The sequence below is a fragment of the Microtus ochrogaster genome, linkage group LG3 (assembly GCF_000317375.1).
Source record: "Microtus ochrogaster isolate Prairie Vole_2 linkage group LG3, MicOch1.0, whole genome shotgun sequence".
In the NCBI taxonomy this organism is placed as follows: Eukaryota; Metazoa; Chordata; class Mammalia; order Rodentia; family Cricetidae; genus Microtus; species Microtus ochrogaster.
Window position 1 is genome coordinate 41,115,946 of NC_022029.1, and position 18,137 is coordinate 41,134,082.

The window sequence follows — 18,137 nt, forward strand, 5'->3', positions numbered from 1 at the left end:
TTTTAGTTAGAGCCCAGCCTGCCTAGACTGTCAACTCTCCAAACATTTTCTCAAGAGAAAATAAAATCTAGAATTCCATGTAGATATGCTGGATTTGATTCTTAAATATTAACAGCTAATTCAAGAACTTCAAAAAATCGTTATGGACCAAACAAAAGCACAAGCTAAGCAAATCCAAACCATGTAAGGTTTGTGACTGTTCATCCCTCAACCGTTGTTATTCATAATTCTAAACAAGTGGAGTATTAGGAGAGATGTTCCAGGACACAGAGATGTGTGCAGAAGCATCTTTATTTCTAAGATGTCTTGCATCTTTTACATCTTTGTAAGGGGAACAGAAAGACAGAAAGAATAACAGCTAGAACTCAAGTATATACAGAACTGTCCCATGCTCCTCTTGGGTCTGAGCACTGGATCGTCTGCTTTTCTTCCATCTAATACTCTTCACTTTCCCTTGCTGGCTGTCTGGTAAATGAACTCTGTATGCAAAGCTCCCTACAGGCATGCAGAGATTGCCTGCTGCAGGGGAGCTTAATGCACACCCGTGTTCACTAGACAACACCGCCTCTTATACAAGAAAGTGTACTGGAGCCTCAATAAGTGAGATGCTGAAAATATCAGAACAAACTTCAACTGGCCTTAATTTTTTAAAATAAATTCTTTTCAATCACTGATATTTATTTACGAGCCATTATTAATAACATAATTCACAGTTGTCAAAACAACGAACATAAATATAAGACCTTCTACACAGACCAGCACTCTCTGCCTCTGACATCTTCAGCTATTGCATGGTGGACTGGATCCTCCCCCTTGAATCTTTATGGCATCTCTAATGAGGGTCTTCAGAATGGGACCAGAGTTGGACTCACAATGTAGGAAAGAAGAATGAAAAACCACTTCATCAGAACATTCCATGAGCTAGAGACCAAATGTTCTCACCAATCTAATTGGCTGCAGTGGCCTTGCTGGACTCCCACATGGGTGTGGCTGATGCTCACTTGGACTCTGCCCATCCTCTCAACCAGGAGGAAAGGGTACCTTTTCATCTGTGCTCTTCGCCCGCAGACACTGAACTCTCTTAGTTTGGAAAAGTATACTTCTTACTGAATAGAAATAGTAGAAGTTCAGGAAGTGGGACTGGAAAGCAGCTCAGGAGGAAAGATGAGGAGGTGACTGGCAATCTGACCAGTAGGTCTCCTGGGGAAGAGGCATCTAGATCTCAGAGTCAGACTAGGACAAAATGAGAGCAGAGACAAACCTATTTTTTCCCTCTAGGTCACATAGGGAATGGATCTAACCTATTTCCACGCAATCTCGGGGGAAGATGTCTTTAAATAGCTAGCTTGTCACTGTCCTTTTCATCATCTTCCATGATCACTCTGGGGCTCTCATCTCCAAGCAGAGTCAAACCTGCAAAACAAAATGTAGACCTGCAATTTAGAATGTCCAGTTGATGTCTCAGACAGCCCTGGAGTTCCAAGACGGCTCTCAAAGGCATAGTGACCCAGAAATGCTTCTGTATGGAGGAGGGAACCAAGCGGCCTCATTTGACCATTGTAGAGGTGCTCAAGAAGACACTACTCTGGCCTAAGCCACTGTTTTGCAGTGCACGGGGATAGAAGACACAGGGATTTATGACCTACGGTTTGGGGCTTTAGTTCAGCCACTCTTTTTAATCTAAACTGGGCAAGGGTGTGTTGTATTGTCTAAATGTTCTGTTCTCATATTCATTACAAAGAAGCATCATATTAATTAATAATATATTTGTAACATGCCTATCAAAAAGTTTCTCTGTGGGTCAGTGAGATGGCTCAGGGAATAAAGGTACTTGCCACCAGCCCTGACAGTCTGACTCTGACCACCAAGTCCCGAGCAATAGGAGAGACCTACTTCCTCTAAGTTGCCCTCTGACCTCCACGTGTCCAGTGGAGAACTTGTGCTGCCTGCCACCCCCAACCCATAAATACGTATTACAAAAAATTTAAAGCCACATCTATGATCAGCTATGTTGACCCTTTGCTGTTTTCCATTATATTTTTCCATCATTTGCTAGTTTATATCTCCTTTGAAAGGAGTTGTAAGCCTTATGAAGTCAAACGTAAAAGCACCAGAGAAAGTGTTGATCTCTGAATGCCTGCTTCCAGCATCAGTCCTTGGACGACAGAGTCCACATGCATCAGAGCAAATGGAAGAAACTAGAGGACATTGCGTTTCCACACATGGTACAGCCATACCTTCAGCAACTCTTTATTTGGAAATAGAATTAAAATATTAGATGAATTGTCATGTAGGCAAAATATAAAGTTAAGCAGTTCTTCCAAAGATTCCCTGGCCTGTGAAATTCAGAAGATTTAATTTCTTTTTTTTTCTTATCTTTCTTTCTTTCTCTTTTTCTTTTTGGAGTATAATTTTTCAGGACTGATGATGTCAGAAAAGGCCAACAAAGAAGACTTGGGTGCTCCTCCCCATTCGGTGGCAGTGAGGGCCATTTTAAGAGATGACAAATGAACCCGGGCCAAGACCGGTAGTTTGGTAATTTCTGTCATTTTCCTCTAGTCCCCAGCCACGTTTCCCAACCACAGCCCTGCACAGCCTGCTTTTACCCTTCCAGTCTACACAGTGCTTCCCAGTGATCTGACCTTGGGGAGAGGAGCTGGGCTCTGTGTGGGGCCTTTCCACAGCATTGGCTTCCATTCAACAGCAACAAATTGATGAGAACTCTACCCGGTTCTTAATGACTATTCACTTGATTTAACTTTTTGTTTATATTTTTAACCAGTTAGCTAGTATTTATTTGAGGAGAAAAACAATTTTAAGTCTGGTTAAAGCTAAAGCATTTGCATAAATCACTTAAAAAACACTTGGAGAATTTTCTCTCATAACAGTGACATACAGTAAAATGTTTTATTTAGAATTAAAGCTAGTATAGCAGGAGCATGTAGAATTAGCTATGCTGATGGACTTTGGGTAATTTAAAATTTGCAAAAATACATTTAAATTCCTATGTTCAGCAGCTTTCTACTTACTTTGGATACCCTTGAAATGTAGGTCTAGAAGACCTGGGCCAGAAGGTGGGAAGAAGGACCTGGGTCAGCAAGAATAGCAACAACATGCTAAATGGTAAAGGCTGGCCCTTCCTGAAGTGGACCAACCTGCCCACAGAGGCACAGGACATAATCGCATGTGCTAAATGAGCTGCCATTTTTATATCAACACATAAAACATTGGTTGAAATATTTTATAAGGGAAAGATATGGGATGTATTATGCTTGGGCTCTTAACAGGGCTCCCGGTTGCAGGGGAGGTCGGGAGGTGGTGGAGTCATCAGGATGCAAGCCTATTAGAAGGAAGTGAGATCTCTGGGGACATACCCTCAAAGGGCATTGGCACCCCACCCCCATCCCTGTCCTTCTCTTTTCTTTCCAAGCCACTACAAGGTGAAGGGCTTTGCTCCACCATACACCTAACTTCGTGATGCTCTTTCCTGCCTCAGGTTCAAGGGCAAAAAAGCCAAGCAACTGTGGACTAAAGCTTTGAAAATCTGAGTCAGATAAAACCTCCCTCTCCTTAAGTTGGCTTTCTCAGGCGTTTTATCATCGTGTCAGAAGGATGACTAGTACTGGAGCTCAACAGAGTCTTGGCTCTCGGGGTGTCCTGTTCAGAGAATCCACACAGGAATGGACATGTGTTACCACTGCTTCTTTGGTCCTTGCTACTTCGAGGGTTTGAGGACAGCCCAGTTTTGGAAATACTGTGTGATGTGTCTTCCTCCTGGTTTCTGTTCTCCTAAGAAGCCAGAGCTGTGTCCCCGAAGGGAGGGAGACACTAAAACCAGAGCTCTTTCCTTGGTCATCAGGCACCACTGAGGAGCTGACTCAACCCACCCGAGTCTCAGTTTATCCAGTTGGGAAAAATATTTTGCTTTTCCTCTAAGGCTCGATGTTGCAGGAGAGACTTGGGCCTTTGATCCCCTTTTCCTTGTAATTTTTCATGTGTGTGTATACATACATGCTTTGCAATTACATATATGCATAGAGGCAAGAACTTTAGATCAGGCATCTTTTAAAATCACTCTCCACTTTATATACTGAACCTGAAACACAACAATTCAGCCAGTTTAGCTAGCCAGCTTGCCTTTGACGCCCCTCATCTCTACTTCCTGAGACCTGGGCATCCAGGCAGGCTTCCATGACCCCACCCAGATGGAAAGCTGGGATCTGGAGATCTAGACTCAGGTCCTACACTTCACCCACTGGCCTATCCCCCAAGTACAGACACACATTCTTTAATGTTCTAAGAATACCCTATGAACCTCTACTGCAAATCAGTGTACACTGCAGGAATGCTTGAGCAACATCCAACTTTCCAGCAATCCTCCACAGCCACCACTGAGAACCAGACTTAGACATAGTGAGATGTAGCAAACTTCATTTCCTCTCTTTCTGTATAGAGCAGAATTTAAAGTTTAGGGAACTTGGCTCTTTGTAAGACGTCAGTGTGTTGGGCCAAGGTCTCTAGTCCTGGGTCTTTGTGGGGTGCCCAGCAGGCTGTTTCTGAGCAGGATCCCACCTAGACAGCATCCAAACTTAGTGATCTACATTAAGTATATTCTCCACATATAAGGGAGCCTTATGTTTGACAAACATAGTACCTCACCCCTCTGATTTTGACCTTGAAAGTTCCTAGCATCAACACACAGCTTGGTGACTGGGTTCTGTGTTCAAGGGGTGTGGTAGCTCGGACCTGTCATCCCAGCACTTGGAATTCCAAGACAGGAGGGTGGCTAAGAGTTTGAGCCAGTCAGGGCTACGCAGTGAGTTCCAGGCCATCGGGTCCAGTGAGGAGTCTTGCCCACTCCCTGTCTCCTGCTCTTGTCATTTTGTTTGTCACCGTACTAGAGTTCCTAGGAAGAGCCACACAGTCTGAGAGATGCTGGAGAGATGGGCCTTGATGGAGTGAGGTGAGGGATTTATGACTTGCTCTGTGTCAAGGATGCCCTAGGGCTAGCCCCACTGGAAGAGAGATGGAAACAGGAAAGAGGAATCAGAGAGGCCAGCAAAGCAAGTGTCACATCCTCCAGACGGGAGTGTGTGTTCTGGCCTGAGCTGCGATGAGGAAGTGGGGAGAGAGGGACAGTTCCCAGACACCAGGCCTGTCACCCATTCCCTGAAGGGGGCTAGACTGTGGCCTTCTGCTGGGGTCTGTGCTTTCTGGCCCACTTCCTTCCTCAAAGGCCAGCCTTCCCCCACTGACGTCTGCACTCCACCTAGGTCTATCTTCTTATCAAAGTCCAACCTTTCTAGGTGCCATCTTGTTGTTGCTGTTACTTCTATAAGTTTTTTTTTTCATACATTTAAATGTTGGTACTACATTCTCACATGAAAATCTGCATAGTTTACATCAAGCTTTATAGTTATTCTTTTTCATATATATTCAGTATTTGGGAAACTGAACTTTCTGACCTATACCTACACCTTCAGATTCATTAATGCATTAATGTCAAGGTGCCCTGACAAGGAGATACCTGTTCTCATAAACCAAACTCAGGGAATCTTTCCCCAGAATAGACTTGCGCCATCTTCAAAGGAGGGTCTACTCTGTCTGTCCTTTATACAAATGCCCTCCAACTGTCTGACTGGTGTTCAGTATTTCCTGCTTCATTATCTTCACGTAGTTTGGCTCTTCCTGCCACCAGTGTAGACTAAAGTACTTCCTCTCTCAAGCAGTGCTTGGTACCTGTTTCTGACCACTCACAACCAATGCTCCCTGCCATGCAGTTTTCACGATGGATCTCTGGCAACTGTGGGCCAAGTTTAAACAAAGCTTGGGCCAGACAGGGGAGCAGTAGGTGGTCCATCCAGGCTGTTGGACTTGTCAGATACTGCTCGTTAACCTAAGGGAGTGAGATGGTTAGCACGGGATTTGGAAGGCAGAACGAATCCTTGTCCAGTTTCCGCTTGCCAAGGGTTAATGAGAGACGTCTCGATGGTGTGTTTGCCTGTGAGTTGCTCTCAATACCCTTATTGGAACCAGCGTGAGTCTTTCTGAATACCTGACAAAGGCTCCATCCTTTTCAGCTTAACAAGCATTGCAGTTACTGCCAATTCTGTGCACACTTACAGACTCCAGAAATAAAGAACAGCAGCAACTATAGCCAGGAAAGCCAGGACTGGACAGCAAGGTCTGCCCCTGAAGGTGCTTACAGCAGACTGACTCAAAAAATTTCACAAGGTCTACAGAGCCTTTGTATACACAACACCTTGGAGACATTATAGTCCTTGATTGGCACTTTTGACTCAGTAGGGAGGCTGTTCTTTGGGCTACAGATAGGATGTAGGTAGCATCCATTCTCATGGGATTATAACTCAGTATTTAGAAAGGAAGGCATCAGCAGGCTTGCACAAAAGTGTAAGATTTTGTACTCAATAGAATTTTCCTTCCTCGTCTCTCTGGTGCATTCCCTTCCTAGCTGGACTCCTCACTTCATTCGCCTCGGCAGGTAGCAGACGATCTGTTGGTTATGTGATTATGGGCTTTCCTCTGGTGCTGATTCCCAGAAACTAAGTACTACCAAACGAACTCTCAGGAAAAGATTGAAACTAGTGTTAGTCTGGACTACTGAGTATTCTAAACTTCCCACACTATCAATATATGGGAATTATCTAAAAAGGCTACATCTAGTTAGAAGTCAGAACAGCTAATTCCCAAAGCTGTGTGAGCTGAGCAAACAAGCAGGAAGGCAAGCAAGAGAGTCAGAATCTAATCGCGACTGTACTAGCTTCATTCCCCACTCACTCCCCAACGTGTGTGTGTGTGTGTGTGAACTTCCCAGGGACATTACACCTGTGTGTGTGTGTTTGTATGTGTGTGTGTACATGCGTGTGTATATATGCATGTGCGTGTGTGCCTATGTGATCTGACAGGTATTAAGATATCTATCTACACTTGGGCATCTTCTCTCTCTCTCTTCCTCCATCTCTGTCTCCTGCCTTGAAAATTTGTCCACAGAGTTGAGGAAATCATCCATCAGTCCTAACATGCCCAATCCGCGTATGGTGGGGAAGCAGGAATTTCACCTTTTCTCAAGGTCCCACTGACATTTCTGTTCCCCTGGCTCAGGGAATTTGACCAGAAAAGCTGAAGCAGGAGTTATTTCTGAGTCTCCTCCACCCCCAAGTTGTCCCTGGGGAACTGCCCATGAAGGAAAACCCGGAAGGCAGCAGTAAGTGCACTCCTCCCTGGGGGCACCTGAGTGCAGAGCAGCTTGCCGGGCCAGGACACAGGCCATGCCCCTTGTACCTCCAGATGGTGAGGCTCTTCCAATCTGCTTCCACCACTCCTGTGAATGTTCTGTAACAGATTTTTTTTTATATATATTTACCTGCAACAAAGGGAGGCATGTGCAGGGCGGGTGTGTCTTTTCTCCTTGGCCTCTTCTGTTCCGTGTCGGCGTTGTGAAGAGCTGGGCCTGTTTTGCCCTTTGGAACTCTCTCTGGAACATCGTATCTTTTAATTAAGTGTTCTGGAATCACACCTGCATGGTTAGAGGAGCAGAAAGAGGAACAGGGTCAAGTGGATGGCTTCTAATGCTGAAGGGGTGTGCATCAGTACCTAGCGGGCTGGTACCTGGAGAAGGAACACAATGTAGCTTTTCAAAGAAAAAGAAGTTTCCTAAAAGTCTGTGAGAATGGTTTTTATTACTGTGTGTTTTAATGCCTCGTGTTATTTTCACTGAGGAACTTGATATTGCTGCCACTGTCACCAGTCTCAGGAAAGAGAGGCAGAGGAATGCCTCTGACCTGCCACAGCTGATGCAGAGGTGGAAGCAATCTTTCACACCTAGGAGGGGTCATATCTCTGTCCTGCAAAGTTGTGGTTCATGCACATTCATCCCTATCTCTTAATCATCTCTCCACCTTCGCTGGCATTCACCCAGGGGCCTCCTCTGTCGTGTAGGAGAGACGCTGGGTAGTGGTGATTCTCCATCACGTTTCTGCACTAGCTCCTCCTATGAACGTTTCCACAATTACTCCTCAGACACAGCTTTGTGCTTTTGACCTAAGAACTTCCGTTATAATGTTACTGCTGCAAATCTCACCCAGGTAAGTACTGTTTGTTTAGTGTCCCTTAAAACATGTTGTGAGTAGAAAGGATACAAAGTAAATGGCCAAAAATAAAGGAGACAGGAAGGAAAAGGCATAAAACTGCTGGAGAGTAAGCCTACCGAAAGACACACTAAAATGGTGCAGTGGAAATGTTAATTGTCACTTTGTTTTTCTGGACCTGGTGCTCATTCCAGCCTCCTCCATGATAAGCTGATACCTGGGACTGGGAGGGACCCATCTCACGTGGTCCTCCTTATCCATCCTCCATCCTGATTCCACCCATGTCTACTGGATATAGGTGCTCACTGCAACTTTGGGAGCTTATGGAGACCTTATCCTTTGTGTGTTGATGATGTCACATCTCATGAGCCTGTGGCCTTGAAATTCTAAAGCTCAGGACATCTCCTTGTCACCAACCTCTACTGCTACTGGGAGGAAACTTCTTCTTTGTGATCTTCATGTGCTACTCTACAATGTCAGTAGTATCATAGAATTTAACCCACATGTTTAAAGATATGGGGATCTTGGAAATGGGTACACCCTGTTGGCAGGTTCTTGCAGCTGTACAGAGTGGTATCGTGCCCCTTACCTGGTAGGAAAGGTGGGATGTGCAGTGCAGGCGTGTCTTTCCTTCTGGGTTTCTTCTGCTCTGACTCAACATTCAGAGTGGCCTGTGCATTCTTCCCCTTCCTTTGCTTCTTTTTGAGGTCACAGTCCTTAATGAACTGGTCAGAAAGGTCATCTGGTTTCAAAGAGGAAAAGGAGTAACACAAGTAAGTCTTGGGCCACAAATGGGGGGGGGGTGTCCCTAACCACATGTGGTGTTAGCGACAGTGGCTATTTGGCCTGAAAAAGTAAAGTGTTTATTTTTATCTAGTCAATGGAAGAATTGAAAAACCGCACATGTTTTTGTATATAGACTAGAAAATTAGAACTTGGTAAGGTTAAAAAAGTGCTTAACATAAAAATAAATTATGCTGGGCCGTGGTGACACACACTTTTAATCCCAGCACTCGGGAGGCAGAGGCAGGTGGATCTTTGTGAGTTTGAGGCCAACCTGGTCTACAGAGCTAGTTCCAGGACAGGCTCCAAAGCTACAGAGTAACCCTGTCTCAAAAAACCAAAAACAAGAAAGATGTTTAATGTTTAGTTTTATTTTGTATTTGTGGATGTGTTGTCTGAATATATATCTGTGCATGCAGTGTCTGCATAGGCCAGAAGGGGGCATCAGGATTCCCTGGAACTGGAGTTACACAGATGGTTGTAAACTGTTATATGTAGCTGGGATCTGTGCACTTGACCACTGAGCCATCTCTCCAGTCCCCTGGTAAAACTTTAAATTAAGAGAAATCAGAAAAGTCATCAAGGCAAGGACAAGCAGAAAAATGTGATCAGGGCTGCCAGAATAGGCTTGAGCTGAATTTCTGCAGGAAAGTAGGTTCATTGTTCACAATGTCTTTCAGTCAAGAATCGCTTTCCTTAAAGTCCCACAAGCCATGGACAACAGAGGCTCCCTGGATCCTGGAACGATTAACTAGGATGGAGAATGAATCTCTTGCTTGCCTTACCTCTGAGGACTGCCTAGTGCTCTTGAAAAGCCCCACTCAGGCTTCATCATCTACAGGACTTTGTCTGCCCTGTGTCTTTATAATGTTGCCTGTGCCTCCTCTTTATAATGTTGTTTCCTGACTGGTCTCTTTTCTTTCACAGTCCCCTTTGCTAGACCCTTTCCAGCCCAGCTTCTGTGTTATATTATCAGAGGTTCTCAACAGTGATGACTCCAGACCAATCACTAGGCTCTTGGAAGTCTTGTTGTGGCTGCATCTTAAACCAAACATTGTAGTCTGCTCTGCTCGCTTATGTATCTCTCTACCATTGTTCAAGCTCTGATCCACTGCTCTGAAGTGACTCATCTCCTGCAATCTCCTGCTCCAGACAGTCTTCAAGGTTGACTGAGATCTCAACCTTTTCGGAGTTTTGTTCTTAATTGCATCTCTCTCCAACACATGAGCTTGAAATGGAAGTTGTATTAATCTGAGATCACATGCTTCGTCTTATTTATTGATTCTAAGAACTTGGGACTTAATTTCTAGATGTGTTGTCGATATCATCTCCATTGCTGAAGTGAGGATGATGTTAAATCCGTATGCGTGAGTTTTGCATCAGACACATGTCACCTGTTCAGTACCCCATTTACTGTGCCGTTGCTCAGCCCAAGCTTCTTGCAGATCAGGAGGAAGCTCCAGCATTGTCAGTCTTTCTTGGTTAACCCCGGCCCTGACTAGCCTTTCTCATCTTCTGAATATTGGTTACATTTTTTTTCTCAGGTAATATTTTAAGGAATGATATCACTATTGTGTTTGCTATGACTTTGTGTTTTTTAAAATCATTTCAGCAGCCTTAAATACATATTTATTCAATATGTGCTCAAATGAATAAACTCAGATGAACTTACTGTATAGAGCTCTTCTATACAGTTGAATAAAGCTACAAAACAAAGAACGCGCACGTTTTCTCAAAGAGCTCCTAACCCTGGCCTGATACAGTCTGGGTGTTTCTAGAAATACAAAAGAATATGGGGAATTGTGAAGTTAACACAACCTTTCAGCATGTCCCCGCCCACCTCCTCTCCTCTCTTTCCCCTCTGTTTGCCCTCCTTTTATTTACTTTCCTCAACCCTAAGTGTTGGGGTTACAGGTGTGTATGGCTATACCCTGCTCCCACTTCCCTTCCCTTCTTTATGAGTTTCCTTGGGGAAATATTCAGATAAGCTTCTTTAAAATGTTGAAGATTAAATATGTGAACATTTCACTTGATTTTTATGAGTCCAGATGGACCCGGTGCCACTTGCTATTCTCTTCAGACAACATTTCTTAACCTCCTAGTATCTGTCAGGCCATTTATTAGATTCTAGGGATAAAATGGTAAGATTGTTACTGCCTTCGACTAGCTTACCGTGTACTGGAAAGGTCTTTCCTAGTCCATATGTTTAAGGAAGTTATACTAGAAATATTTAGTAGCCATACACCTTTGTGCTTGAATACAACCATTACTATAAATAAATAGAACAAAGACCAGATGGCATGGTCCCCTTTGGTGACACTGAACAGTAAGCTTTCCCTTTACCTGGAAGACTTTGATGACGTTACCAACAGTCTCAATCAAATAACACGTATCAAGGCTATCCTCTTTGAGGGCCCTGGACTGTGTGACGTTCGCGTGCATAAGAAAAGGAGGCATGGGAAGATTTTACTGACTGGGTGCAGCTTCTCCATGCCTACTGTTCAACATTCACTCCATTCCTGAACAAATTATCTCATTTAATCCCCACACTAAGCCTACAGTTATTCTATCCAGTTGGCAGATGCGGCCAGGTTATTGATAAGGATCAAGCTAGGCTCTTGGAGCTATTTCTCAGCTATATAATCTATATGGTTGACACTGTCATTCTTCAAAGTTGTTACCACACAGTGTTTTCCCCCTTCCCTGTGTTATACACACTATATAGGTATTGATTGAATGATGTTGCTCAAGATGGGTGCTGCCCTGCTGTGAGGTCTCTGGGGGCATAGTTTGCAAATGAATCTGCCAGGGGTGAGCTGCCATCCAAGCCCAAGGTGCCTAGTACGAAAAGCAAGACATTTGTTTTAATTTTGGCTTTCATTTCAATTGTGGTTTTCCTTATTTTTGGAGGAATTCTGAACATAAACTATCTTGAAGGCAATCGAGGAGAGGGGAGTTGAGACGAGTCATAACCAGACGAGGCATTAACAAAGGCTATGAATATGCAAAAGGCCCATCCATCAAAAGTCTGAGTGTCTCATTTTTAGAAATGGGTAGAGGCAGAAATGTCTCTGGTGTTTTCATTACAAAGGTTATGCAAAAAGTCAGTTCTGGAAAGGAAACAGATTGACAATAAAGCAAAAGGGGCTATTTAAAATTCTGTCTTGATAGGCAAAGAGAGATATTTGAAATATTTTATTGGCGCTGCACATGGGGTTTAAGTGTGCTGGAAAATACTGGAAACAAGCTATATTGCCATATTCCATTTATTGCCTCAAAAACGCTCTGCCCGGGATTGTCACATCCAAAACACAGGACAATGCTTCTCTGCCTCTCACTGTCTCTCTCTAATGAGAATGAACTTCCCCCCAGTACTTCAGCTAATATTTACACTGCGGACCCCACAGACACGTGGCTATTTGCCTGTCCATCTGGTGTAGGCTGCCACCAGAAGGCACAGGCGATCAGGTTTCAGGGGGGCCCTTCTCTCTGACTTGCCTGAAGGCAGGATGGCCAAGAACCCTTTCCTGGCTTATAAGACAGGTATTCCCAAAGGAGCGTTTACCTGAGAGGCTGCAGTGAGGATCGAACTTGTCCAGTATGTCTTCTGAAAGCTCCAGAGGTGAAACTGGCTCAGTGGACACCATCTCAGTGGACATCCTCAGTGGGGCGGGGGAGGGAGAGAGAGAGAGTCCTTTCCAGCACTGGTGAAATTAAAGGCCATAATAAGCATGTAAGTATGCCTTCTGTTCATTCATTCATTCACTCATTCATTCAATAAACAGATTAAATGCTGAGTGATTATTATTGTAGGAGCCAGCTCAATCCTATTTTTTCAAGTCCGCTTCTTAGAGTTAATTGCTAAATTTGAAATGTAAACCAAAATCAAATGAAACACACACACACCTAGACACACACAAAGTCTCTCTCCCTATGAGAACACACACACACACCTAGACACACACAAAGTCTCTCTTCCTATGAGAACACTTGCTGTATATCAAATGTTCATTTTTTGTCTACTTAAGGGTTGCAGAATCGAATCAAGTTCAAATTAGAAATGAGTTGTGCTAAAGAGTTAAAGAAAACATCAGCCACACACCGTGTGTATTTTATGTGCGGAGTTCTGTAGGCTATGATTGTATCCATATAACAGATGAGGAATGGGAGCACAGCAGTTCACAATTAATTTAGCCATCATACGTCTTAGTTAAGCTTAGATCAAAAGCTAGTTCCTGTAAATTTTGGCACTTTAGCCTCTTAAAAATATGGCAAATCCTCTGAACCCAGGGTAGACAAAGGCTCCTGGGTCCTCACCACTGTAACTTATAAAATAACTCATCTGCCTCCTCATGCAGTCTATCAGGACAGTAGGAACCCAGAGAGGTAAAGCCTGTTCTCTGTGAACATTTCTATTTGATTCCTAGGGATTCCCGACATTAAAGCCAGTCTCTTCCTGTCCCCAGATTCCTGCCTTTCCTGGAACACAAACCCGTGGACTTTCCCTGGGACCAGTTACAGGCTCCTTCAGGAGGAGTGAAATTCTGCATTGATAACGTGTCAAGTCTGGACGAGAAATGCATTAGCTGAGGTTTCAAGAACGTCTTCATTAGGGCCTGTTTCTTGTGTTCCCGTCGGATAATTTATTGGCGGTGTTCGGAATAACAAGGGTAGAGTCAGGGGGACAAATGAGCACTGTTAAAAGGAGTGAGCTGATCTTCTTCTCGTGAGAGTTCAGAGCCTGTAACGCACAGAAGAACCACAGATCATTCACAATGACAGTTGGAGCCCAGGCTGAATTAACTCCTTCGCCTTTGAAGACTAAGCTGCTGTTCCCTGGGAAGGCTGAGGGATTCTCCCCCACGAGCTGAGGTCACTGCCAAGCAGATGGGCCATTAGCTGATCACTTGAGCCCGGCTTTTAGTGTCACTCCTAGCAGACTGTGTGAGTGACTTCAGCAGAAATCAATTCAGACCATTGTTCTTAGTGTCTGGGCAGAGACTGCCAACTCCCTGGACCCACAAGGAAGTGTGTTGTAACTTTCCCTAGGCTGTCCCTTTGCACAGGTATTTTTAGAAGGGAATTGTTTCCCAGGAAGAGTGGGCTCTATGCTGAGGGCTCCAGGAAATGTGACAAACTCGACGACGTGGTTATGTTTAATGAAACCTCTTCCTTTCTGAATTGTCACAGGTGTGCCGATAATCACCCCTCGGTGATCTGCTGAGCGGAGCCATCCTCAGAACAAACTTAAGTTGAGAGAGTTTAGACTGACCGACCATTACTCATGGGCTCTCAAGCAGAATCACTGCAGAGACTCAGGCCCTTACCATACACACTTGTCAGACATGTCCGCGATACTCTCCATCTCCTCTCCAACTGAAACAAATTGCTCCTTGTACTGGGTATTCATTTCCTTGGAGTCCAGCAGTTGGTGATTTACTTTGAACCTATGCTTTTAAATCCTGCAGACTTGAAGTAATAATACCCTCCCCATAGGGTTCCTGTGAAGGTGGGTTGGATTGTCTAGTCTTCAACACATAGGGTATTTTCTATAGATAGCGACTCTTCAGCACATAGAGAGTATTTTCTATACATAGCGACCATTGTCTATGACAGTTGATGGGAACCAGCTGCATAACTGAAAACACCCAAAGAAACAATAAAAACTTTCACTTTCATAGAGGTGTTGAGCTGGGGAGAACCTACCGCCATCTGAGATAGTGGTCCATCAGAGTGGACCACTAAAGGAAGGGTCTACCCATGGCTGGTGATCCAGGGTGTCAGAGAACCCTTGACAGGCTGGGGCAACCGATAGCTCCTCACAAATATGACAAAAAAGCAACTCAGGTTGCTTTGTCTAGAGAGGAAGCAATTCTAGTTTAAACTGGTGTGACTGAAATCCAGCTGGGGTGGACTACTGTTTGCTAGATAGGAGGGGTTGGGGGACCATTTTCAGGTCTGGGATTTGATGTTACAACAATATCAGAGGTAGTTGGCAGAGGAATATAAGACATTTTAATCTTGGATGATGTCATTAAAACTGTCCTGTCAGGAAATTCAAAGGAACTGAAAAATTCCTAAGAAGGATGGAAGAATATCTGATTAGGGGTTTTCTCACTGTTGGAGGTCACTTACCGCAGCCTGTTGAGTGTTGGATGAGATAAACCCAGCTCCCTCCCTGCTTTCCAATCCCATTCTCAGAGGAAAAGAAGCTCCCTGCTGTGATAAGGTGCAGGTGTGTCTCAAGTCTGCTCCCCACACTGCCCAAGCATTCCCCGTTCAGCTCCATCCCTGTCCCAAACAGGTTGTCACGGAGAACTCTGCACTTGTCGTGATGCACAGGGAAGGTATCATTGGCTCCCTTTCCTGCTCTCTATAATTTTGGGGGTTTCTGGGGAACCAGTTATTTTTCTTCAAATCTAAATAATTGGTCCTCTGGGTTCTTAAACTCCAACCCCAATGCTAAGGCCTTCAGAGGCACTTTTTCAAAGAGACTTTACGCTAGGGTGTTCCATTTTCAGTCAAGTGATTTGAGACTCCTGTGCCATTTCTTGTATCATGCTGCCTCAGCAGGGCCTCTGAATTCTCAGGTTCACTCAGTGCTGAGTGGCAGGATAGGCCCTCCCACCCTCACCTGAGGCCAAATGGTCTGTGGAAACCAGGGCATTTTCATTACATAAGGTTCCCAGAAGGGCCTTGGGGAGCCCCGGCAATCTCATGTATTCTTTCTACAGCCAAATGCAAGGATCCGCATTAAAGGGTGCAAGGACAGACTCCACGGAGATGCATATTCGTTCAGGTCAAGTTCTGTGGCTAAATGAGTCTGTGGGGAACTATGTAACAGCAGCGCCATCCTCTGTTTCTTGGGGAGATTTCCAGGAGACCATGCCCTAAAATCTCTCATTGTTCTTGCTCTTTTCCTAAGGAACCTAGTGTTTCTTTTTATTGGGATACCTACAAACGCAAATCCCACTGGGAGAGAAGACCCATAAACAGTCCTCACACTACACAGTGGGTGCTGATGACACCAGTCTCTCAATCTTTTGAGACTAGAATCAGAGGGCCGAGGAGCTAGGCACTGGGGAGCAAATCTCCTTATGTTGCAGAAGATCCAGAGGATCAGTGTGCGCCAGGATAGCTCTGAAAATTCAGATGCACACTTTACTGCCAGTCTTCACTCCCATAGGTTACTTTCGAGGGGACAGTTGTTCTGCCTCTGCAGCTCAGCTTGAAGTCACAAGCTGGCCCAGGTATTTTGTTCCTTAAGAGTGTAAGGATGTCTATTATAATCCACAGGCAGAAAATGTCCAGAGGTGACACACTGTGAGGCAGGCAGCTCTAATCAGAAACCAAGTCTTGGTTATTTTCTCTACTCTCTAGCTGGGCTGCGAGGTATTATTATGCTAAGTTAGCCTTCACACCTGTGCACTTGTTCCTAGTCAAGAGGCCAAAAAGTGGTAGATTTTACATCTGAAACTGGGCATGCCAAATGCTGTTTGCTAGGGCTGCTGAGAGTGCCATGGCCCAGCCAGAAGCCTGGCACACACTGATCCGTCTGTGAGTGGATGCCTTCTTTGCTCACTTAGTCCCTGGGATTATAATACCTATATATAAATTACTCGAAATTGTTTTATCAATCTCACCCTAGTTCCGGCCTTTCTAAAGCTGCTAATGCACACCCAAAGTCACAAACCAAAGGCAGAACACCCCTTTCTTTCCAGGCCTCAGGATCAACACAAGCAAGTCTCAGAAGCAGGTGGGTACTAGCTTATTATATTAGATTAGCCATATAATATTCTAGAGGACATCCCTGAACAATTAGGTTTACCTTGACTTGATGTAATAAAAGCTTCGGAAACATTATATCCACAGTCCAGCGTAAATCTGGTTAGCCTTCCCTCTGACCTTGCACAGTTCTGATCCTTGTCAACCTCTTCTATCTGAGGTCTGAACTTAGGAAGACCTAAGCTCTCACGCAGTCTTTCTTCCTCAAGGAGATTGTGCTGTAAAGTAGGATGTGAGGAGGAACCGAGACAAGCACCCTTTGCCCTGATGGGCAAGGCCACGCCATGCTCAGCTCCAAACTTCACAGAAGGTCCCTTTCGGGAGGATGCAGACTGTCAGAGAACTCAGTACCCTCGCAGCCCCTCCCCCCCAAAAAAACCGGTATGACAATTGTGACTTTGTCTGGCCCAGGGAGCCCCTGCTTAGCCTAAACACTCTGCTTTGTCCCATCAAGCCCAAGGAAGCAGTAAGATACTGGAAGCTTGCTTTGTTTTTTTCTCATCACAGAAGTTTCTTGGGTAAAAATTTGAAGCACTTACCAATCAGTGAAGGTGCTGAGCAGAGACGCGGAGGCTAGAGTCCTGTGCTTCTCACCGGCTGGGCTCTTACTCCTCACTGGCTGCCGCTGCTCCAGCTCCTCTTATCTAGGGACCAGCTGCTGTGGTTGCCATGGGGATGTTCTGTTTCTCAGGCACTGGGGCCAGGGGGATGGAGAGGGAATGATAACTAACTTGGTCACTCCTGCTCTCTGCAGCAACGATTGCGTGTTATAAACAACAGCACACGGAGGGAGTCTACGCTGAGTTCTTAGGAATCTACACAAGCCTGGGAATCAAGATCCTTCCTTCAGGGGTGGGATTGCCTGGCATTGCAAAAGTGGAAGCTGAGGTACAGAGTTTAGCAGCTTGCCATTGAGGGGCAAATGGGTGTCCGTTGAGTCCAGAGCACAGTGTCACAATGAGGAAAGGGCTAATGGTGGTGTCACTCACTAACATTTACAGATGGTTAACACTTGCAAATCCCGCTAGCCCTACAGCCTTAGTAATCCTCATCCTAACAGCAGAGTGAAACAGAGAGGTCAGACCATCACCACGAGTTTATCAAAGCTTTACGGATCTGCTCAGAACACCGAGTCTCCTAGCACTCAGGACTCCATCACCCTTAGAAGACAGACCTGAAAGTGCTCTTACCACTACCAAACAGCAAGGGGAGGGTTCAAATCCAGCAATGGATGCTAAGTCCCTGTTTTTGGTCACTCTATCCTCCTACTTACCAAAGAACATTTCAAAAGGCTCAAAGCAAAAGAGAGAAGTCTCTGACCATACAAGAAGCCAAACAAAACAAAACAACAACAACAACAACAAAACTTTGCATTCTTTTAAAGGACTCAAACAAGATGTTCCAAAGTCAAAAAAAACACATGTACACCCAAGTAAAACAAGCTTGTAGACAAGCTTGGGC

At 44.7% G+C, this 18,137-nt stretch overlaps 1 protein-coding gene across 2 annotated transcripts; it reads right to left on the reverse strand.

Annotated features, from left to right (window-relative positions):
- Window positions 1-275: 275 nt before the first annotated feature.
- Ppp1r17 (protein phosphatase 1 regulatory subunit 17) lies at window positions 276-17,428 on the reverse strand. 2 transcript variants are annotated; one of them, XM_013351363.1, is made up of 6 exons: window positions 17,216-17,428; window positions 12,457-12,595; window positions 8,698-8,850; window positions 7,385-7,537; window positions 1,302-1,413; window positions 276-1,200 (listed from the first exon to the last, which is right to left on the reverse strand). In XM_013351363.1, exons 2-5 carry the CDS (start codon window positions 12,548-12,550, stop codon window positions 1,334-1,336), a joined length of 480 nt encoding a protein of 159 aa, XP_013206817.1. In that variant the 5' UTR covers window positions 12,551-12,595; window positions 17,216-17,428; the 3' UTR covers window positions 276-1,200; window positions 1,302-1,333. The 2 variants fall into 2 exon arrangements, with proteins under 2 accessions (XP_013206817.1, XP_005360855.1); XM_005360798.2 differs by having other exon boundaries at window positions 276-1,413.
- Between the last annotated feature and the right edge of the window lie 709 nt (window positions 17,429-18,137).

What these genes read in the sequence shown, in the direction of transcription:
- Ppp1r17 (XM_013351363.1), bottom strand. Translation starts at nt 12,550, where the DNA reads ATGTCCACTGAGATGGTGTCCACTGAGCCAGTTTCACCTCTGGAGCTT. An exon ending in TCCTCACTGCAGCCTCTCAG is followed by an intron (nt 8,851 to 12,456) that starts GTAAACGCTCCT and finishes CTTTGAAACCAG; the next exon opens with ATGACCTTTCTGACCAGTTC. An exon ending in CATCCCACCTTTCCTACCAG is followed by an intron (nt 7,538 to 8,697) that starts GTAAGGGGCACG and finishes CTAACCATGCAG; the next exon opens with GTGTGATTCCAGAACACTTA.